The 24457-nt window shown below is 44.3% G+C and overlaps 1 protein-coding gene across 4 annotated transcripts in view; it reads right to left on the bottom strand.

Moving 5' to 3' along the window:
- Positions 1-24457, bottom strand: part of ADAM23 (ADAM metallopeptidase domain 23) — a 213110-nt gene that overhangs the window by 171988 nt on the left and 16665 nt on the right. For 2 of the 4 annotated variants that reach the window (XM_047773329.1, XM_047773331.1), the window contains exons 1-2: positions 17596-18223; positions 16236-16453 (exon numbers count right to left, since the gene is read on the bottom strand). In XM_047773329.1, the coding sequence (XP_047629285.1) occupies positions 16236-16453; positions 17596-17809 (432 nt within the window). In that variant the 5' untranslated portion in view covers positions 17810-18223. Of the gene's footprint in view, positions 1-16235; positions 16454-17595; positions 18224-24457 lie in introns of those variants that run through there. The other 2 variants (XM_047773330.1, XM_047773332.1) reach the window with 2 other exon arrangements.

Below are 24457 nucleotides of genomic sequence, written 5' to 3'. Positions count from 1 at the left end.
CCAAGAAAGATATACAGATGGCCAATAAGCAAATGAAAAGGTGTTTCACATCCCTAAGCATCAGAAAATGCACATCTAAACCTTCAGATACCACTTCACACCCACAAGGATGGTTGTCATTCACACAACAACAGAAAACAAGGGTTGACAAGTGTCTACATGGAAAACAAGTGTTTCATGTAGAGAAACTGGAACATTTGTGCATTGCTGCTGGGCATGTAAAATAATGTAGCTGTTGTGGAAAATGTTATGGTGATTCCTCAAAAAAATTAAAAACAGAATTACCATATGACCCAGCAATTCCACTTCTGGGTATATACCCACAAGAACTGAACACGGAGACTCAAAGAGATACTTGTACACTCACGTTCACAGCAGCGTTATTCACAACAGCCAAGAGTGGAAGAGTCCAGGTATCCGTCAATGGATAAATGGATAAACAAAATGTGGTATAGACATACAATGAAATATTAGCTTTAAAAATGAAGGAAATTTTGATATACGCTACCACGTTGATGAACCTTGAAGACAATATGTTACATGATGTAAGTCACAAAAAGATACAGCCTCTAAGATTCTAGTTATATTCGGTATCTAAGAGAGTCAAATTCACAAGACAAAAAGTAAGCTGTTGGTTCCCAGAGGCCAGGGAGAGGGAGGAATGGGGAAGAAATATTTCATAGGTACAGAGTTTCAGCTGGAAAAGCTAAAAATCATTCTGGAGATGGATGGTAGTGGTAGTTGCACAATAATGTGAATATACATAACACCACCAGAGAAATGTACACTTAAACGGTTTAAATGGTGGATTTGATGTTCTATCTATTTTACCACAATAAGAAAATTTTCACATGCAAAAACTGAACTACTCTTCCTTCCTGTAAACATCGCTCTCCATTTGTTTTATTCATCTAACAATTAGCAAATCTCAGTTTCCAGCAAAACACCTCCAAATACTCCTTTTGAGCAATTTTCTTTTCAGAGCCTCAGCATATACCCACTTTTCTGTGGTCATTCACTCCCCACGAAGTCCAATGGTTCCAGTACAATCTATTTCCTTTAGCTGTGGCATCCCCCCTCTGAAAATTCTATGAAGACTCTTGTCTCCACTACGAAGCTCCTCTTCTTTGGCCTCGATTTCCCCACCTACCAAGAAGTGACAAAGCACTGCTCCTCATGGAAATTAAAACTGAGACACGCATAATGCAATAATCCTTCCCTTGTTCAGCCCACTGTTTGCTGACCTCAGAAACATCATCTCTGTCCTCGTACTAAATACGAGAGTACAATCTTTTGAGAAGCTATTAACACATCAAAAGCATTTGGGGACAGTACAAGGTAGACTTGAACCTGTCACAAGGTCCATAACCAGGTTTGGGCATTATTCTTGTTTTTTATTATTACAATACAAACACTCCATTTTATTTGCAAGGTCTGTGGTCTGAAAATAGGAAAATCAAAAAGTTCTGATTAAAATGTGAACGGGACGAAGTAGGGAAACCTGTTTATTATAATATTTTTAAGCCATGAGCGAAAGTACGTTTAAATCGTTTTAGTGTAAGTTGCATTAAACACAAAGACCACTTCCCGCTAGCAACTGAACAACTAGCAGCAGTTTAGTTTTTGTCAGTTATTGCATTACGATCGGAAGAGAAAAAAAGTCACTCTGAGTGAGATGGGAAGCCCTTGCAGGTCACTGAGCTGAGGAGCAACATGATCCCAATTAGTATTTAAAAGGATCACTCCGCCTGAAGTGTGTAAAACAGACTGGAGCCAGACTGACAAGGACAGGACAAAAGCAGAGTTAAGAGAGAGGAAGATATTTTCATAATACAAGAGAGAGGTGATGGTGGATTACAGCAAGTCGGCAGCAATGGAGACAGTGAGAAATGGCTGGATTCCGAACAGCCTTGAAGGGAGAACCAATGAGATGTGATGGCTTGAGGTAAAGCTTCACGGAAGAGAAGGGGGAAGGCTCTTTAGCTGAGAGGCTGGAAGGATGACCTTCCAGGTACTCAGATGAGATGAACCTGGGAGCGGCAGGTTGGGGTAGGAACCATTAAAATCAAGAGTTCAAGGAGTTCCCGTCGTGGCGCAGTGGTTAACGAATCCAACTAGTGAACCATGAGATTGTGGGTTTGATCCCTGCCCTTGCTCATATGGGTTAAGGATCCGGTGTTGCCGTGAGCTGTGGTATAGGGCGAAGACACGGCTCGGATCCTGCGTGGCTGTGGCTGTGGCGTAGGCTGGTGGCTACAGCTCCGATTCGACCCCTAGCCTGGGAACCTCCATATGCCTCGCGAGCCGCCCTGGAGGAAAAAAAAAAAAAGGAAACCAAAAAAATAAAATCAAGAGTTCAGTTTTGGGGTTTTGTTTTGTTTTGTTTTTTCTTTTTAGGGCCTCCCCTGCAGCATACAGAAGTTCCCAGGTTAGGGGTCAAATCTGAGCTGCAGCTCCTAGCCTATACCACAGCCACAGCAATGCTGGATCCAAGCTGCATCTGCAACCTACACCACAACTTGTGGCAACACCGGATCCTTAACCCACTGAGCGAGGACAGGGATCAAACCCGCATCCTCACAGACACTATGTCGGGTTCTTAACCCGATGAGCCACAACGGAAATTCCCAAAAGCTCCGTCTTGGACATGTTAAGTTTGAGTCGCCTGTTAGTTATCCAAGTGGAGATACAACACAGCTAGTTGGATTTGTGGTCTGGGTACCAAGGGAGAGATTATGTTCTCTGTGAGAGAACTAAGATTCTTAAATGTTACCCGACAAACAAGTGTTTCACCCAAACAAGCTCCTAAACTTTTAACACATTAAGGTGTTAAAAACATGTCAGGAGGAAGCCAGGAATTCTAGAAAACTAAAATGAAAACCCGGGAGTTCCCTTCGTGGCTCAGCGGTAACAAACCCAACTCATATCCATGAGGACGCAGGTTCAACCCCCGGCCTTGCTCACTGGGTTAAGGATCTGGCGTTGCTGTGAGCTGTGGTGTAGGTCACAGATGTGGCTCGGATCCCGAGTTGCTGTGGCTGTGGCGTAGGCCAGGGGGTGCAGCTCCAATTTGACCCTTAGCCTGGGAACTTCCATATGCCGTGGGTGTGGCCCCGAAAAGACACAAAAACAAAAAATAAAATGAAAACACAATTCCAGATGTGATAAGCAGACAGAATAGTTTATAAATACACTATGTGGGTAATAATCCTCAAGTGCATTAGCAGATCTTAAAAGGATTAATGTCCCAAATAAAAGAATAAAAAGAAAAACATAGATACATTTAGAAAGGGAAAGAATAATAGTTAACTATTTCCAAAACTTGTCTTATGCACCATCACAAAGCCAAAAATAAGACAGCCTCATTCCAATGTCCCACTGGTTCTGAAGGGAACAAGTGATTGCTTTTACGCTGCCCAACAGTGATAAATGCCTCTGACTATGCACTGAACATTCGACAGAGATGAAAATCCATTACACTCACAGGCCAGACCATAATAATTAAAAAGGTCATTAATTGTGTTCCCTAACAGAGTTCACTATTTTCAGCCATGGTTTATAAGAGAAGGGGAGTCAGTTAAGACAGTTAAGGATGCAAAGCCCCAAATTACACCTCTTGGTCATGGCATGTTCAATAATATCCCAGCGTTCAAATAAAAACAGAATTGTATTTGTGGTATTTTCACCCTGTTAAATCTTTCTGGCTGGGAGGGCTACATACCTTTCTATTTGTCTTGGTTTTATGACTTACATTTCAATCCAAAGCCAGAAAGTTATCAATGGCCAATGAAAGTGTTTGTCGGGTTTTGTTTTGTTTGGGGAATTGGGGGGAGGAGAGGTGGGTGGATATCTAGTGGGGACATCTCTTGGGGAATCACCATGTGAATGTGTGCTATTTATAGTGTTTGATGCCACCTTATACCCACCTTGGCAATTAGCTTGACATAGAAAACGGTTCACCTTACAAACAAGTCAAGATGCCTGGCTGATTCCAAGCCTGCCCTGGAGTGCAATGGTTATTGGCGAGGGTTTAGGAATAACTCCTCTGCTCCCCTGAGTACTAACACCATGGTTACAGTGTGCTGCCTCCACTCAGTTGAGAGGTTTGCAGCCTCCACATCACATCCTTGAGTATTTATTCCTGCATAAGTACTCCATGCTTATCTGAGATGAATCCGTCAAGTTCATCAGCAGCCACAAAACCAGGAGGACTGTGAGTCAATTCTCCCCACAAATGTCCTCACAATTACCTCGAACCCGCATAGAGGAGCGGTTCACAACTGGGATTCCCTAAGCTTCTAACTGGTTGAACAGATCACCTTTACTGAGTACTTCCTACATGCCAGACATGGTGCAAACCACTTTACATGGGTGACCTCATTTTGCTTAAGCACAGCCTCTGGGCTGGGCACTATTATTAAGTCCACGTGACCAACAAGAAAACTGGAGCTTTAGAAAGGCTAAGTAACTTGCCAAGTCTACTTGGCCAAGTAAACTTGCCCAAGCTGGCATTCACAGATCTGTCAGACCCCCTGTCCCTTGACTCCCCAACCATTCCTCCCCTACTAGGTAGCAAAGGAGTTTAGGATAAGTCAAATAATTCTAGGAGTTCCCGTCGTGGCTCAGCGGTTAACGAACCCGAGTAGTGTCCATGAGGATTCAGGTTCGATCCCTGGCCTTGCTCAGTGGGTTAAGGATCCGGCGTTGCCATGAGCTGTGGTGTAGGTCGCAGATGCAGCTCAGATCCAGCACTGCTGTGGCTGTGGTGTAAGCTGGTGGCTATAGCTCTGCATAGGCCCCTAGCCTGGGAACCTCCACATGCTGCAGGTGCAGCTCTAAAAGACAAAAAAAGACAAATATATATATATATATATTTTTTTTTTTTTCCAAAAACAGGAAGGCTCTTCTAGAATGGTCAAATGTCTTACTTATAATTTGGAAACACCAAACATGAACACCCCTGGTCAGGAAATAAGGAAGAAGGGGAATCTGAGAGAGGAAAAAGAAAGTTAAGAAAGATCAACAAACAAAAGTCATCAGATAAGCAAAATATTGTAAAAATGGCAGCATTTTTTTTTAATTTTTATTTTTTTGTATTTTTAGGGCCGCACCCGTGGCATATGGAGATTCCCAGGCTAGAGCTCCAATCAGAGCTGTAGCCACTGGCCTACACCAGAGCCACAGCAACCCAGGATCTGAGCCATGTCTGCAACCTACACCACAGCTCACAGCAATGCCAGATCCTTAACCCACTGAGCAGGGCCAGGGATCGAACCTGAATCCTCATGGATGCTAGTCAGATTCGTTAACCACTGAGCCACGATGGGAACTCCAAAAATGGCAGAATTTTAAAGAAGATTTTTTTTTTATCTGGAGTACTCATTTAGGAAAAAGAAAAAAAAAGTATCTAGAAAACCAACTGGTTGCAGACGAAGGCCAGAGGAGGTGTGTGTGTATGGTTGTGTACCCTTGGTGTGATGAGTTCACAGGCCCTTATCATCAAGGGCAAAGGTGTCTAAAAGGGTCAAAAACTTCCCTCGTCAACCCACAGATGTGCTGTGATAAAAGAACAAGAGCCTGGAAGTCTACAGACCAAGGTTCTGGTCATTCTAGTCATGTCAATAATTCCCAAGACTAGAGCAATTGATTGACCTCTTTGGACTTCATTTTCTAGAACAAAGAAAAAATAATCATCTAATTTTAAAAAAAGGAAAAAAAAAGTCATTTCATTGCTTTGAAGCCCATGTGAGATTACAGATATGAAAATGCCTTGATAAAACTGTTCAGATTCACTGCAAAGTGAATATTACATTGTTAATACCAGCGTGCCGCAGAGTGAATGCATTTTTAATGCATTTTCTCTACTTAGCTGAAAAAGTCAAGAGCAAGGAGGCACACGGAGGATGGAGGACTCTTCTAAGTGTTGATTGACTGACATTATTAATGGAGCCCATCTGCAACACAACCATTAGCTATTATAGTATATGTTATCAGCAGGCCTGTTTGCAGTTAAGATGGCACAAAGCACCCAGTTCAGTGATCCAGACCACAACTTGATACAGCAAATTGTTGAACATCCATAGTAAGGGAAAGAAACAATGGAAGAGATACTGCAATTCAGCAGATACTCAACAACCAATGTCTTCAAGGCTCTGGAATGTTTTATGTGATATGCCTTTAAGTGTGCTTCTAAAATTAAGTGTGCTTCTAAAATTAATCTTTAGCCCTAGTGAGGGAAGAAGGAGGAGGTCCAGGAACTTATAATTATCTTGTTTCCTCACCTAGGATTTTAAATGTGCCAAATTTCCTGGTGGCTCAGCAGGTTAAGGATCCAGCATTGTCACTGCTGTGGCTCAAGTCACTGCTGTGGCACAGGTTCGATCCCTGGCCTGGGAACTTCTGCATGCTGCAGGCATGGCAAAAAAAAAAAAAAAAAAAAAGTGCCAGAATGATTCTGTCATGTGGACACTGCCATGCAAATAAGAAAGAGGTGAATGACCCCAGCTATATAATAATAGATCAAAGCTAAAGGGCTATAGAGCCACTGGTTATAGGGTCCCATTTATACCTCTCTATTTGTTGGTTTGTATGAACTTAACTGTCTATAATTCACCTCTATCCGTAGAGGAGACTTATTTCAATTCTTTCCATTCCATCTCTAGATAGAAAGCTTTAAGAACATTCAGCACTAAGATATTTCTTGTTGGCAAATTAATCTCTCACAACAGACTTGAAAGTAGATCTCAAATTCACTAATTTGCAATGTTCCAGATGAGGAAAGTAGCCTCTGCCTACTCTTTAGCCGGAGAAGACACCTATACAACAAAATCTTATTTGGAGCTTGGAGCGACTTCCCAGGTTTGGCTCTATCCACACTGAGTACCGGGTATTGGAGAATGCACCTCTCGTGTTATTCTATAAAATGCAAAAACCCATATCCTGATTCGCTGTGAACAACCATAATTGTTTTTCACTTCTCATTATTCTGAGTAAAATATAACTGGACCTACCCTTTTTATAAGAGAATTCCTAGCAGTGGATTTGATTAAAATTGTACTAAATTTAAACAAATTCTAAACACGAAAACCCCTTTGCAAAATTGCAAAAACTCAGATGCTCAGAGGATTTAGAATGAATGACTTATGTGAATAAGTGAGTCTTTCATAAGCTACAGGATACCCATGTCATTTGTGAACTGAATACACTTTGTGTGAATAAGGCCTTATGATTATGTATATTTTTGAGAGGAATAAAATATTTTCACTTGGAAAACTTACTCTCTAGGAGCAATTAATTACTCAGATCTTGGAGTTCCTATCGTGGCTCAGCAGTAACAATTCCAACTCATATCCATGAGGACGTGGGTTCGATCCCTGGCCTAGCTCAGTTGGATAAGGATCCGGCATTGCCATGAGCTATGGTGTAGGTCACAGACATGGCTTGAATCTGGCGTGGCTGTGGCTGTGGCATAGGCCGGCAGCTACAGCTCTGATTCAACACCTAGCCTGGGAACTTCCATATGCTGCAGGTGTGCCCCGAAAAACTTAAAAAAAAATTACTCAGATCTTAAAGATGGAGAGGAAGGACCTTCTGAAGTAGGCACATAACAGTATTTGAACCTAAAAGAGAAGTCTGAGAACACCTTACTGAAAGCTTGGGTTATTGACACTGATCACAAGGGTTTTCCGTAACTAGCCCCAGAGTCTGGACAGATATGAATGGAATCATCCAGACATAATTACCTCCTGCCATGGGCTGACTTTTGGTAAACAGCCTTGGAAAACGCTGAAAGGAGAACAGACCAGCAAACATGCCCTATTCAGAAGGGGGCAGAGGCACTAGTTCTCCTCCAAGGCATTTAACTTTATCTCCTTCACTCCACAAGGAAAATGCATCTATTAAAATCACGCTTATTCCATGTGGATAAAGAGAGTCACGTGATGCACTAAGTGTTCCAGGAAGATTAATCTGTCAGCAGTGGGACTGATGGATTGACAGAGAGGGAGAGAGAGACAGGAGGCAATGACAAGAACACAACACAGAGGAGAAGGGAGGGATGGATTCGGGAGAAACGTCAAGACTTGATATGTGACTATGAACAGACAGAAGATGGAGAGAAAAGAGTCAGTGATAACTCAACGGTCCCCTCTTAGTGGCTGGGAGAACAGCGGTACCACTGAGAAAAATGAGCAAAGCAGCAAGGACAGCTCTCTTCTTGCCTGACTTTACCCTCTGCCTGCATGATGCCACCAACCCTGGGCAAAGCTACTGAGCAAACGAATGTTCCTTCTTATTTTTTGACCATCTATACAGTAAAGAACTGTGGCCTAATCTGTTAAAACCTGAGAATAAGTGACAACCGAATGACACAAGTAGTTATATAGTTAGCAGGAAGGAGTCAACTCTTGAGCAGAAAGAGAAGAAAATATTATGTAGGGACGCATGCTAAAGCAAGACTTTGAGGAGTTCCCATTGTGGCTTGGTGGAAACAAACCCAACTAGTATCCATGAGGACGTGGGTTCAATCCCTGGTCCCAATCAGCGGATGAAGGATGCTGCATTGCCGTGAGCTATGGTGTAGGTTGAAGACTCGGCTCAGATCCTGCATTGCTGTGGCCGTGACAGAGGCCGGCAGCTGTAGCTCTGATTCAACCCCTAGCCTGGGAACTTCCACATGCCACGCGTGCTGCCCTAAGAAGAAAAAAATAAAGCTAAATAAATAAATAAACAAAGCAAGACTTTGAACAGCACAACTTACTGCTGCAAAGCACGGTGGCCAGCAAATCAGTCCAAGGCGACATGATCCAAAGCCTTTATGGAGAAAAGACTCTCAAAAACTAGGGTCCAAACTCAAATGCCAATAGTGGTCAGTGATAGAAACAGGTAGGGTAGGCACTGGGCAGCAAGGAGTAGGGGTGGGGGACACTGAAACATTACGTGTCCACCCTCTTTAAAGAGGATCCACGGTAGGTCGCTTACTTCCACCCAAGGTCAAAGGCCCAATCTTCCCTCTATTCAAGAGAAATATCCCCCCCACCCCCCACCGTTCTCTACTACATACACCATTTCACCTTCCTGAAGCACTTGTCAGGACCTGAAATTTCTGTGCAGTTGTTGCTCTTGTCTTTACAGTCCATCTCCTCTCACTAGAAGGCAAGGTGCCTGAGGAGCCACAGCACTGGTACCCAATCAAAGCTCAGCCAGTAACGTGCTCACCTGCAGACTTGTCAGGACTGAACCACTTGATAGAAAATAAATCCAAACCCATGATCTCTTCACAGTCTTTCAGCTTTACTGCCTGCCATGCCCAACACGCTTTAGTCTCTCTCCAGCATGGGCTTTGCAAAGGATAAGATGTGGGTTCAAATCCTGACTCCATCTGCCACTTGCTAGCTGCTTGTCCTTTTTGAAGACATTATAAATCTCAACGGCTACATCTATGAACATATACATTGATGGCTTTCTAGACGAGTTAAGTGAAATTTTAAAAATTGACTACAAACATAGCAATAATGCCTGATTCTTTTTTTTTTTTTTTTTAAGGGCCGCACCCACGGCATATGGAAGTTTCCAGGCTAGGGGTCCAATCGGAGCTGTAGTCACCAGCCTATGCCCAGAGCCACAGCAACACCAGATCCGAGCCACGTCTGTGACCTACACCACAGCTCACGGCAACGCCGGATCCTTAACCCACAGAGCGAGGCCAGGGATCGAACCCGTGACCTCATGGTTCCTAGTCAGATTCATTTCTGCTGCACCACAACGGGAACTCCACCTGTTTCTTTTAAATCTCCCATACTTGGGTTTCCCCTTCTCACACTCATACCAAACTCCCCACTGCCTCTCAGCAGGACAGAGCCTTTAGCTGCTGGCCCTGGGCCCCTTTCCACCTCCTCCACCCTCTCTCCACGGCCCCAAAACATATCTCCTAATTGTTCCTTAGGGCCAGTTCCAAGGTTTCTTCCTCTCTGGGTTGTTTTTTTTTTTTTTTTTTTAACCTTCCTGGGAGCCCACAGCCCTTTGTTCCTGCAAAGAGCCACACACTGACAAGAACCACACGCCACCAGCTGCCTTATTTCTGACACCCATCGAATCACACACGAGCACAGGTAGAGACTGAGTGTTAAGTTTCCTCGCTTTTCCCAGAGTCTAGCACAGTGCCTGATTCAAAACAGATATTCACTAACTAGAACTGAAGGCCTCACAGATGTAAATCTGATTGACTGGAAACTATCTGAGTGGACGCCTCGTGCGCCACCATTGAGAATTAACCCGTAGCTATGACAACAATTCCCACATGGTCAGCTGGTGATTATCCCCGTTAATGATGAGTGACAGCAACTGGGATAATCTAAGAACTGGTAACACAGGCATTCTTCTGATGTTACATAACTAAGGATGATTTATACAGCGCGAATAGCTTGAGACCAAACTTTTCTCTCCTGCTGATTTGCCACAGTGCCAAAGATGCTTAACAGTAACTGAAGGTTCTTTCGAGCGTCGATTTGATTGTAACATGGCATTTCACAGAAAGCACTGCACTCTTTCAAACCCAAGAGGGTTCCACCATGGTTTCATTCAACAGGTACTGACAGCCCACTACATGCCAGGCATTACAAGTAAAACCATTACGAGCCCGAATTCTAGGTACTGCAATTTTGTAATGACTGTTCAGGACCACCTAGAAAACTTGGGAAGGCTGCTGAGGACAACGCATGAGTCTGTATTACCAGAGTTCCCGTTGCGGCGCAGCAGAAACAAATCCACAAGGATGGAGGTTCGATCCCTGGCCTTGCTCAGTGGGTCGGGGATCCGGCATTGCCGTGAACTGTGGTGTAGGTCACAGACACAGCTTGGATCCCATGTTGCTGTGGCTGTGGTGTAGGCTGGCAGCTGTAGCTCCAATTCGACTCCTGGCCTGGGAACTTCTACATGCCGAGGGTACAGCCCTAAAAAGCAAAAAAAAAAAAAAAAAAAGTCTGTATTACCGAATAACCTAACAGTTGTCACACTATGAAGTTTAACAACCCTGTGTTTCTTTCTGCCGCCCCATACCAAGAGCAGTGGAGTGCCTGGCTTCTGGGTGGTTAAGAAATGCAGAACTAAAAAACAAAAGAGAAAGAAAAGAAATGCAGAACTAGCCTTGTTCTGAAGCAGACTAGGAAGTTATACTAATCATGATCCAAATTCAGTCAAACATCTCTCTTCTTTCTCTGTCTTCAACCTGGGAGGTGGGAATACATATGATTAAAAAAAAGAAAAAAAAAAGACACCTTTGTTTTTCTGACTTGCTGCTTAGGCATTTTACAGAATGGAAACCCTGTTCACATCCAGGGTCTGGACATTTAGATGAGGACTTGACTTTGGGATTCCCACCGTAAGTTCCTGCTCTGCTCTTCATAGGCACCTTTTCAAATAACCTCTTAGAGTTAAGCCTGTGAAAAGTTAGTGACCTCTGCCCCAACCACCTTATACGCCACAGGTGCTTGCTACCCTCTCTCTCTCTTGCTCACTGGTGACCTGGGACAGAGAACTGTCCTTCCCCCTGTCCCCTCGATCACTGCCCACCACTCCGTTTTGGGATCTGTAAGTAATGAGTCTTGTGACTCTACATCTTTTGCGTAGGTGTACTGTGCCCTTGATCAAAATAACTCAATGCGTTTCCCTGCCCCAAAGTGCGACCTTGGATGCTGAGGGAGCCGCCGGTCATAATCTGCATGGTCTTAATTCAATACACCAGCTTCGCCTCCCTAACACAGTAGGGAAGGCAACAAAAGCCGGAGCCATACCTAAACTCAGAGGAGATGACTTTCATCTTCCCCCAGACCCTGGGCTGTACATGATGTACCTCTTTCAACCCTTCCCAACTGCGAGAGAAAGGAATCCGAAAAAAAGGAGGATATATATGAGCTTGGTAATGTTTGACTAAAGGCAAGTTTCAGGAAAAGGTCTGAAGGGGACCAGAATATACCATCCCAAAATATGCCTCTTTGGCATAAAGATTATTTCAAGCTGGTTATTTTTAAGAAACAGCAGAGACCAGAGAAGCTCTGTAAACCAAGCAGAAGTTACTCTTTTGTAAGAGACATTTATATTTATAAGCAATTTCCATTTGTAAGGGTGTTTCCCTCTCTGTACCATGAAGAGGAGGAGGACTGTAAATATCCAGAAACACGCTGTGTAAAATGCAATGACTTAAATCCGCATAACAACCTTACCCTCACTTACCAGGCTTCTGCTGAGAGCCTCCCATGACTGGCTCCCCACCCCCCAAGAGCCTGTTCTTTAGCTGCACTTGTTTAAGCTGATGGCTGGGTCATTTCAAAGTTACTCAGTTTTCCTGGCTCTCTCCCATGTACACAGGAGGCATACATGTTATGAAATTTCTCTTTTCCACCTGTTAACCTGTGTCCGTCAAGAACCTGGAAGAACCCAGTCATTAACTTTCTCAGGAGGAGATCTCCTAGGCTTCTCAATGAAAGAAGGAAGGAATCCAAATTGTTTCTCCTTCTTTTGAAATGTATGGCTCCTTTTATCGATATAGCGAACTAACAGGGACTAAAGTGCTTAAGGCTAGTAATGATAAAATTCTATTTAAACTTGTAAAAGCCTCTACAAGTGAAGAAGATACATCTTGATAACAAAGCAAAGCTAATTGTTCCATTTCAGACCCGGATACTTCTACATGGTGAAAAACTAACCTTCTAGCTAGTAAGAAAAAAACTACAATACACCATTAGAAAATAAAGCTGGGTATAAAGAAACTTGAATTGGGGTAAAGGCCAAAAATTGAGGAACAGAACTGTTTAGATCTGAGGTGCCCATATTCCCAATGAGCTCTGAACCATCTTGGTTTATGCCAATCATCCCGGCATGAATATTAAGCATACCCACTTTTACTCTCAAAAATGGCACAGTTTGGACAATAAGTTATACATCACCCCATACGGAGATTAAAAGATCCCTCGACAATCTTCTCAACAAAAAAAACTTTAAGGTTTTCAGAAACACTGATACTACAGCGGCGTTTTGCACAGTCTGCTTTTAAACATCAGTTTTGAAAGCGTTCATAAACATTGAAATTTTCACAGCTGTGAAGTATTAAGGCCTGATATCAACTCTGAATATTTATGAAATGAATACGGACCTCTGCCCTACAACCTACATCTGGGAACTTCTCTCTCCACCTCTTACCTCCCACCCCACCCCCAATCTAGGGACCCAGGAGAATGGCACAGTGACTCAGCATTTCTAAGGCATTCTTTAAAATGTGCTTGAGTGCAATGAAATCAGGGGAGAAAAAAAGGTACATAATACACAGATATTAAATCAAAACTTCCTTTACAAAAGCAAAAATAATGAAATTCTATACTTTCTCTTACTGAAACATTTGGAAAGCAGCTGAATTGACAAGTATCAGCAGTATTATTAGGCAAGTCAACCAAAGATAAGAGCAGAAAGCATATGGAACACTTTTTGTCAACTAGCTCAAGAGATGCTTCTTCACATCAGAAGTGCAAGAGAAATCACAGAACACAAAGGGAAGTTTCTGGGAACCCACCAGAGAGGAAGGACACTGCTTCTATCTACATGAGAACACTTTTTAGAATCCGGCTTATCTCATTTATGCATCTCCTGGAAGACAGATCTTATCTTGTTCATCCTTGTACCCCTTAGCTCTGATCTCAGAATCTTTGTTACTTTTTTTTTTTTTTTGGCTATTCCCTCAGCATGCAGAAGTTCCCAGGCCAGGGATTGAACCTATGCCACAGCAGTGATCAGAGATACAGCAGTGACAACACCGATCCTTACTTAACTGGAATGAGCCACAAGAATGCCATGATCTCAGAATTTTTAGCATACTACTTTGTGCATGAGAATCAAACTAATAAGAAGAGGAGAACAATACTTTCAAATATAATTTCTGAGTAGACATTTTTTGGGAAGATAGAAGAAACCTGACCACCACGGGGGATGGAAGTGGAGAGGTAAAATCATTCCAACGTATGTGCTCCACAGTGAGAAAGCTATTCCTCTTCATGAGTGATGGGTGAAGTTTTAACAACTTTATTATCACACAAATTCAGATAAACTATAGTTAAACCAAGTCCCACCACACAAAGAAGCCTCATAAAGGTTAGACTAGAAGACAGGAGTTAGCCACAGCCATACCTGAGTTATAAAAAAAAGTTCCACTGAAGTTTCTTTCAAGTCTCAGCTCGAGAGGGTGTGCGCATTCGTTAAAATAGGCTTTGAGGACATTTTTTTCCTTCCTCCAGGGCCGTGTGCGAAGGCACTGGAATTTGAGAACTTGCCATTTAACCACAGAAGATCTTGTTAATTAATAGGAAAAATCATAAAATGAGCCTCCATGCCTTTTTCAAGAGGACCTTGAATTCTTCTTCCTTAAAGACACCACCCACTCCTCCTAGCAGGACAAATGGTAGACAAGATCCAGGAATCAACCTGTTAAGTTACACAGGAGCAGATGGGAAAAGGGCTATAAAAACAGAGACCCTTTCCTCTCAGCCAAGGAAAGTACTGGCCACTTCACAATGCTGCGAAGCAAAGGTAACTTTTCCAATAATATCCAATACACATTTTGTCGGAAACCTGACCTGTAAATATTAAATAGTCAGGCCTCCTGAATTTTATATCAGGTGTTTCACAATCTTGAGAAAGTCACCTGAAGGCCTTAAATTTCTAACTTCCCACTTGTAAAATGGGACTAAAGGCTGTTACCACTTACCTGTATTTTAGAAAACTAATAAAGACAATGATGCAAAAAAAAATAGATCCTTTCCTTAAATTTTAGATGCTTGGATGATGACTGCGCTTCTCGACTGAACAGGTTACTGCAGGGGTTCAGAACGAGCATCCTCAAAATGTGCCACTTTTGCATGAGGATTATTTTGAGCTAAAGGCACAATCAAGTCCCTGCAGCTTCAGGAGAAACTACTGCCTTTCCCTTAACTACCCAGAAGAATTTCAATTGGGGAGTTTTTCCCAGGAAAGAGTTATTACCAGAGAGAAATTTTATCTAAGTGGTCCGATCTACATGGCAGGACAAACATCAAATCACCTAACACTTGCTCTTTCTATCCTCCTATGAATGGCGCCCCTGCCCTTAAAAGCTCCAGGCCCCTCTGCCATTCCTTAGCTCAGGATGGCATATACGCCGCATTTTACCTTTCTGTCCCCGAAACTCTCATATACGCGAGGCCTCTCATCCTCCCCTGTATATATATGAAATTAGATTTGATTTTTCCACTGTTAATTTATCTCATGTCAGTTTTATTCTCGGACCAGCCAGAAGAACCTAGAAGAGTAAAGTTTTCTTCCTTCACGACAAGTCCAAAGTAAACTATCTGACACACAGACTCTGCTTTCTGCTCCTAATAAAGAAAAGAGGCACTGATAATCCATTGTGGAAATCTTGCTTGGGGTCCAAAATATTACCTCAAATAATGACTAGTAAGCAGGAAAAAAAAAGTTCCTTAAACTCTTTGGATATTAAGCACCTTTGTCTTTCATTGAATTTTTAAAAATCAGTGACACTTTCTGAATGAAAGTAAAGTAACTGCCCACAATGAATGCAGATAAACTCTTGAAGGGCTGTGCTGAACAAAACTGGCTTCTAGATTATATAAATTATTTATTTATATTCACCATAATCTTTTTAAATGTCATATTGTTTACCTACTGAAAATATAACAGGAGAAAAAATGTTTTTTCTTATGACCAATTAAAAAGACTGTTTAAACTTAACCACTCAATTTCTAAGGGAAAGACTGATGGGGAGAATCTACAGCCCAATAGCTTCTTCTAATAATCTTCTGGGTACAGACTGAAAGCAGTTTTCATCAGAGGAGGTTAGAATACTGCACCCTTACATAAAACCTCACAGGCTAAAAGTCATGACCATAAATATATTCACTCAACCACTGTTCAGTATTCAATGCACCTAAAGGAAAAATGGGCCACATTTCAGCTGTAAAACTCATAAGGCCATAAGAAAATTCCAATTCCAGTTTAGAGTCAGAGAGAAAAGACAAACTAATCCTATCCCAGCAGATCCCAAGTTAATTCCCTCCAGTTTCTCTCCTATCACAATATTAATTGGTTTCCTAATAAAATGCTGCAGTAAAATTTGTGAAATCAGAATCTGGCAGAAAATCAAATCAAAGGAAAATTCTTCATGGCAGCTACTTTTGCATACCCAGCCCCCTGCCTACCTTGTTATGTTTTTGCTGGTGTCTTGCTTTTGTGTCAAGAACATGGTAAGGGCTTTCCGAGTCTTGGTTGATGTAATAGATGAGTCTTGAAGGCAGTGTGATTTCTTTCTGCATTGCATTGCTGTAACTGATATTACTGCTGTTATTCTGTTGCAATGTGTTGTCTTCATCTGCCAGGACTCCAAAAATTTTTTCTGCAGTTTCATTCCAATGCGGAGCTGGGGGGGGGAAGGAGGGTCACAAATATACACAAAAGACATACATATTCTATAAATACTAAAAGGCATTTTTTTTTATTAATTGCAAAAAACGAAGTTTTCTACTTATCAGCAGGCAAGGAGGAGACACACAGGAAAGCAAGTTATTGCAACAATGAAATGGCCTGGACAGGTTAACAGCCAATAAGGCTGAGACTATAATGTACTGTTTATTTTGATTTATGTTTCATATGTTCATTTCTAAAGTATAGTCTCAAATTCATACTTCTAAGTATGGGGGTGGGGGAGAATGACCTGCAGGAAGGGTCATTAAATGAACATGCTCAGGAGTTCTTACCCTCATCTCCATCCCTTCTGATCTCCAGAAGCTCAATGGGACTCTGACTAGAAGTACCCCACCTGAGAGCTAAGAAGTCTCCTAAGATAACTTGAGTGCTGAATTCATGAACACAGAATGTTAAACGAGTCATTTAACAAAATGGGCAATTCCCTTTTTCTTTTAACTTCAGGATGAGCAAAAATCCTTTGCCATAGAGGGATGCACATGCTGGCAGCTTTCCAATTCCTTTTTATTTTCCTGCTAAGGCCAGCTTTCTGCTGTCATTGATTTCCAATCATCAATGTATTGAACATTGTATTATCTTAATTGTTCATTATAATGACAAGTATTTTGAGAAATTTCAAGCCAAAGGTTTATATCCCCAAAGTTTCCCTCCCCCACCTATAATTCCACCAGCAGTGAATAAACCCACTAGGCAATCCGAGGAAACACACTACGACTATTATCATCACATCCTCCCGCAGTCACGGTCAAGCTCCACCACCCAAGCAAAAACTTGCTCCCTCGCTGCATTTCCCATTCACTGGTTTCCCCAAGTTGCACAGAGATCAATTAGGGACCCTGCATCCACTAAATCCTTCCAGTGGAACCGACAGAAATTTAGTGAATGCAACAGAAATGGACTTCAAAAAGTGAACTGGAATGAACAAGGGTTTGGGAATGAGAGAGGTGGACAGGCAGGGAGGCTCCCGAAAGGCCGAGCCCTGGACGTGTCCGGAGCGCACGGACCCGAGTGCCCTTCGCTTTCCTCTGCAGGGCCCCATAGGCAAGGCAATGCAACGGGCACCGGGGCCATACCCACCGCTGGGTGCAGCAGCCCCCCAGGCGCGGGGCCGGGATGAGGCGGCGAGTGGAGGCAGCAGGAGAAGGACGAGGAGCAGGCGGCAGGGTGGCGCGCGGGCCAGGGCGCGGATGGGCGCCGGGCCGGCGGGGCCGCCGCGGGGGCCGCTGGAGGCTCGGGAAAGGCTGCAGCCCGCCTGGGGCGGCCGCGGGGAGCTGTTGCCGGGTGGCTTCATGGCTCATAGCTCCCGAGCGCCGCTCGGTGTGGCCAGCTAGAGCGCCGGGCTAGGCTGCGGGGAGGCTGCGGGCGGAGCCGGTCACGCCGGCTCAGCGCGCATGGTGCGGCCGCGGACTGGGGATCGAGGCTAGGGGCTGGGCGGCGCCCCCTCCCCTGCTCGCCTCGCAGCCCCTCCCGGGGAGGCCGCTGAAGAGTCCGGGGGTCCCAGTCGCTCAGTCAACTTAGAGCCTCCCCAGATGCTCCTCCCTCCCTGCGGCGGGCGCGGCCGCTCCAGCGACTGCGGGGGCTGCTGCTGGGGCTGTGGATGCTGAGGCGGCGCGCGGGAGCGAGCGGCGCGGGCGTGCGCCCCGCCCTCGAGAGCGCGCCCGAGCGCGGCTTCGCGTCCTGATGTTGATGCTGATGCTGTTGCCTGGCACGGGACGCACTGCGCATGCTATATTGTGGAAGAAAAGCGGCGGGGGCGGGGGGGGGGGGTAGCAGCAGAGTGATGCAGCATCCCCGGCAGCATCAGAGGTGACGGTGGCACCTCCAGAGGTGGGGGCGGGGGAGGGAGGAAGCTAGCAGTGAGGGATTAGCCAGAGGGGAAGAAAGAAGAGTATGGGGACTTCCAGGCGAAAATGGTTTGGAGGAAACTACCAGCCAGAGAAATCGATCTGCCTTTTCCACCACCCCACATCTCACATAACCCCCCCCCCCATTCCAACCCCGTCCTTCTCGAGAAAAACTTAGTCCAAGCATTTCCTTCTTAATCCTTTACTGATTTCCTTCCTGCAAATATATATAAGGGATTGCAGCCGGGGAGGTTAAAAATAGCGCTGCTCCTCCTTCTACTGGCTGGCAGCAGCGCGGGGAATCAGGACTGGGAAGCACGCTGGCGCGTGGCGGGCTGGCGGGCACGCTGACGCCCAGCGACCTAGCAGATCCAGACCTCAGGCGCAGGGATCTCCCCTACCCCCACCTAGAGCTGGACCCTCCGCCTTGGCCTCTATAGCCGGGCCTGTATCTAGGGGCTTTTCGGAAAGCAGATAAAGCTCAAAAGTTCAGAGAGGATGACTGGACGTATTCCGGAAGGATTTATAAATTCTGGGAGGAAGAGATCCAGAAATTAGAAACCAAGTGTGTGACAGCTATCTTGGGAAACCCAGCATTTGTCAACCCACTCATGGGCGCGCAGGCATCAGAGAGGGTACATTTCAGGTTTTGAAATCCAGTCCTGACTTCTGCAAGAAAAGAGGAAATTTTTCTCTCACTGCTGTGAAAAAATGATAGGAAAAAAAAAACTGATTTGAATGGATTAGCAGCCACTAAATCCGATGGTTTCAAATTGGAGCCTGTGGCATATGGCTGCCCCAAACTCCCATAATGCAAGCATTCATTTATTCACCCCTCCTCCCCAATGACAGCCTGAGTAATGACAATGTTATCTTTCTCTGTTATTTGTACTTAAAATGAAGATAATAACATTTACCTTGGGGGACCAAGAATTCCACAATAAAAAGAAAGGATGTGAGTACAAAGCATCCTAACGATGATAGGACTCGGTGTTGTTAGCTGTCTTCTCCAGACACACTTAACAGAGAGAGAAAAAAATAGAAAAGAAAAGAGGAGTTCCTACTGTGGCACAGTGGAAACAAACCCGACTAGGAACCATGAGGTTGCAGGTTCGATCCCTGACATCGTTTGGTGGGTTAAGGATCCGGCATAGTCATGAGCTGTGGTATAGGTCGCAGACGGGGCTTGGAGCTGGCGTGGCTGTGGTGAAGGCCGGTGGCGGCTACAGCTCCGATTAGACCCTGAGCCTGGGAACCTCCATATTCGGCTCTAAAATGACAAGAAAGACAAAAAACAGACAGAGAAGGGGGAGAGAGACAAGACAAACACACACGGGCGCGCGCACACACACACATAGACACACCCCAGAGATATCTCGGAACTATTAGCAGTTAAACATTATTAATAACTGTGGCTCTTCCTCTTTGTCTCAGAGCCTGTATATTAATTTGCTATCACACATTTATTAATATGAACTTGTAATTGATGCTACCTCCCTCAAATGTGGGTAGCAACAGTTTTCCTTTTGGCTCAATTTGTGTTCCCAGAACCTAGTGTGGTGATTGTGGCACAGAGAAGGCTCTCAGAAAATATGTTGTGAATGAACAGACCAGAGGGTGGTGCCTGTAGCAGGAGTCACACTGGGGTGAGGAGTGAACACTCCCACCTCCCCACAGTTACTACTTGCAGCTCAGTGCCCTTGGGGGTGTCTCCCTCAAGACAAGCATGTCCCGGTGAGGTTTTCCCAATTTATATTTGATGTAGTCCTCCTGGAGATGGACCTCGGAGGAAAGAGGTAGACAAGGAGTGAGAAGGAAAAAGGAAATGAAAGGCAAAAGATGCCCACATGCGAAGTTCTTTAAAAGGCATATGTTGCAACAGAGTGACAAACCTCTCAAAGCCTCTTCCAATAAATAAAGTCATGAATCACTCTCGACCACACCACACCCACCAGTCAGCAGCCACCATCCCGTGCACCTGGGGAACAGAAAAGAGACCAAACCCCATTTCTACTAAGGAGTAGGAGTGTGGGGGGAAAAAAAAGATGTTATCTTTTGCACTATAATCCAAAAACTACATTTATTTACATAGCTTAAATGTTTACAGACTCAGTTGGACACAATATAATGTATCAGTAAATGAGATAGTGGGTCAGGGAAGGAGTAAATCACACAGGGCGGTGGGGGAGGGGGGGAAGTCCTGGAAGTTTGGTCCTTACACCGTATATTTAAGAGAAGGTTAAAAATGGAATCAGGAGTTCCCGTCGTGACGCAGTGGTTAACGAATCCGACTAGGAACCATGAGGTTGTGGGTTCGGTCCCTGCCCTTGCTCAGTGGGTTAAGGATCCGGCATTGCCGTGAGCTGTGGTGTAGGTTGCAGACGCGGCTCGGATCCAGCGTTGCTGTGGCTCTGGCGTAGGCCGGTGGCTGCAGCTCCGATTCAACCCCTAGCCTGAGAACCTCCATATGCCGTGGGAGCGGCCCAAGAAATAGCAAAAAATTTAAAAAAAAAATGGAATCAAATATTCAAGTGGTTAATTTGTTCAATTTAGTAATATTCTCATGAGATAGTTTGAAATTTTTATTGTTCTAGAGTTTAGCTCTAAATATTCTCTTCTGCGTTGTGGCTCCGTGGGTTAAGAACACCTGACTAATGTCCAAGAGGATGTAGGTTCGATTCCTGGCCTCACTCAGTGGGCTGAGGATTGAGCTTTGCCACAAGCCGTGGGTGTAGGTCACAGATGCGGCTCAAATCCTGAGTTGCTGTGGCGTAGGCTGGCAACTACAGCTCTGATTTGACCCCTAGTCTGAGAAGTGCCACAAATGCAGCCCTAAAAAATTTTTTGTATCTATGTGTGTTTTTAGGGTCGCACCCATGGCAAATAGAAGTTCCTAGGCTAGGGGTCAAATCAGAGCTGCAGCTGCCTCAACGGGGCCGAGATCTGGGGGGAGAAGGTAGAAAAAAGGATGACAGAAGAGGGGCCTCGGAAGGGGAAAGCAGGGGAAAAGTAGGGCACATAGCAAAGCAGATTCACAAGAGCAATTAGAATGGAAAAATCATTTGACCCGAAAGCCAAGGTCAAAAAAGGTGTACAGCCAACTGGTGGACAGGGATGAGGCTGAGGAGCAGACGAGGTGGGTGAGAGCAACGGCACAAGCAAGGGCCAGAGGGCGGCAGCTCTGGTTCAAGAGCAGCTACCTCAGAGAGCTGGCTGGGAGCAGAGAATTCTGTTACAGATTCTGCTAGAGGAGGTTTCTCCTTCTCTTTTTAGACTGGCTGTGAAGACTGATTTTATAAGTGAAAATTAATGCCTCCAAGGGGGGAAAAAAAAAATGTGATGAGAAAAACAACTCGTTTTTCTGACTTGCCTCGGCCTCGGCATTTTGCAGCATGATAACCCTGCTCACACCCAGGGCCTGAACAATTAGGTAAGGTCTTGACTTTAGGATTCCTGCCTTCAGTTCCTGCTTTGCTTTTCCTGGACACCCTTTCAAATAACCTCTTAGAATTAAGCCCATGGAAAGTTAGTGACCTCTGCCCCAAAGACCTTGTAAGTAATAGGTGCTTGCTACCCCCTCTATCTGCCGCTCACTTGTGACCCTGGACAGAGGACTTCCCCCAGCTCACTGCCCCCATCTCCCAGCTTCTGGGACCTGTAAGTAATAAATTTTGTGATTCTACTTCCTTTATGTGGGTGTATTGCAACTGTGCCTTCAATCAAAATGACCCAATGGGTTATACTACCCCAAAGTAGGAGTTCAGATGGTGAGCCAGCCACCTGCCAGCCCTGACTTGTGCCCCCCCCCCCACCTTTCAGCAGGTCTTTGTTCAATATACCAACCCCAGGAGTTTCTGTCGTGGCTCAGTGGTTAACGAACCTAGCTAGGATCCATGAGGATATGGATTCGATCCCTGGCCTCCCTCAGTGGGTTGAGGATCCGGCGTTGCTGTGAGCTGCGGTGTAGGTCACAGACATGGCTCAGATCTGATGTTACTACGGCTGTGGCATAGGCCAACAGCTGTATCTCTGACTGGACCCCTAGCCTGGCAACCTCCATATGCCACGGATGCGGCCCTAAAGAGCGCCTCCCCCTCAAAAAAAACTATGCCAGCCCTGGCTTCCCAGCACAAGACAATGTGCTGCTTAGGGATAGCAAAAAATGAGTGAGCTCTAGTACTGGTCCTTTCCACATGGTTCTGGGGTCAGCAAACGTTTTCTACAAAGATGCATATAGTAAATGTTTGAGGCCTGGTGTGCCATATGGTTTCTCATGCATATTCTTGGTATTTTTTTTACAACCTTTTAAAAAATGTAAAAATCATGCAGCCTACAGTCCCTAGTTTGTCAACCTACCATTTTTAACTATATCTGTAGTTATAGCTATAGTTATAGTTATGACTTACAGTTAAATTTTTTCATCAACTGTGTTAATATGCTTATGAGTAGAAAAGCATGTGCAACAGTCTACTGGCTCTAACTCCAAAAAAAACTAGCTCTTCATTGAACTTTATTATTCACTTAATCAGTAAGTACCTAGTTCTTAATAGATCTTCATCATTTGAAGGGATTCTAAGGAAAGAAGCATTCCTCCATTTAGAGATAATTCCCAGATTTAAATGGGAATGGAGGGAAATGTCAGAAATCATTCACCAAAAAAAAAATAAAATAAAATACAGATACTGAAAAGATTCCAGACTTTCCTTTTGTTGTGCCAAGATGTGTTTCCTGGTGAGCGGGGAGATGTTACGTGGAGGCCACAGCCATGACAGGTCAGAGGGTGGAGTAACACCTGCAGTGATGACCCTCCCTGGAGCCTGTCACCATAGGTGCTCTGAGTGTGTGTCCCTCAAGCTCAATGCTAAAGAGTGGCTCCAAGGCAGCAAGTGTGGTCTCCGGACACAGAGCTGCATCCGATGCCACCAGACACAGCCACACAGGCAGCCTTCAAGTTCACGAAAAATAAGCCTGCAAGTACATGTGAAATACACCTCTGCTCAGTCTAGATAGACCACAGGAGGCCAGTTTCAGAAGCCAAGGTGTGACTCACTCTAACACTACTGGGAAAAGCAAAAGCATTTACCACCAAAACTGCAATGGTCACAGCCACTTCTAGTGGAATAGTTGAACAGACATAAAAAGAAAATACCTAAGAAAGACAACCCCTGGTGGAGTTCCTGTCGTGGCACAGTGGAAACAATCCAACTGCAAACCATCAGTTTGCAGGTTCGATCCCTGGCCTCGATCAGTGGGTTAAAGATCCAGTGTTGCCATGAGCTGTGGTGTAGGTCATATACGTGGCTCGGATCTAGTGTTGCTGTGGCAGTGGCATAGGCTGGCAGCTGCAGCTCCGATTAGACCCCTAGCCTGGGAACCTCCATATGCCCTGGGTGCAGCCCTAAAAAGCAAATATATATATATATATATAATTATAATAACAATAAAAGAAAGACAACCACTGGAGATACCACATAAAATTAAGTTCTTAAAGGACAGTATGTTAAACAAAGCTTAAGTAGGAATTCCTGACGGAATAGGATAAAATTTTAAAACAGTCGATTTTTCTCCCCATTACACAAACATTTGGCTAGTTTGACCCAGTTTAGGGCACTTACAAGCTGTAGTACAAAGGGATAAACAAGCATGTCAGGATGATTTGTGGTGATGATCTATGCTACGGAAAACTTGGAAGAATTGTGTTTATTAAGAATAATCACTGAGGCCACACATCACTATTAAGCCCTCTCTGGGCCACAGAGCAGCACTTGGAGTTTCTGCAGAAGTAAATGGCCACATACTAATTGGGGAAGTGGTTCCTCGACTGCTTTGAGAGACTTCAAGTGAATTTTATCTGAAAAGATTAGAATCCCATCAATGGAATTAATATACTAATGCTAATTCCTTCTGTTTGCTTAATAACAATAGCTAAACCCCTTTAATAACATCTGCTTTAATAATTACTGGGCATTTACACATCACAAAGTGCTTTGATCCATTTTATTTTGTTTGATCTTCAAGTCTGTGACAGAGAAAGGACAGTTACTAGTCTTTTTAGGAGCTTCGTCTTGAATGCCAGGACATCAAGGTCCCCTGGT

Source organism: Phacochoerus africanus, chromosome 3 (assembly GCF_016906955.1).
Source record: "Phacochoerus africanus isolate WHEZ1 chromosome 3, ROS_Pafr_v1, whole genome shotgun sequence".
Taxonomy (NCBI): Eukaryota; Metazoa; Chordata; class Mammalia; order Artiodactyla; family Suidae; genus Phacochoerus; species Phacochoerus africanus.
Note: the sequence above shows the minus strand (reverse complement) of the source record. Positions and strands in the feature narration are given on the sequence as shown.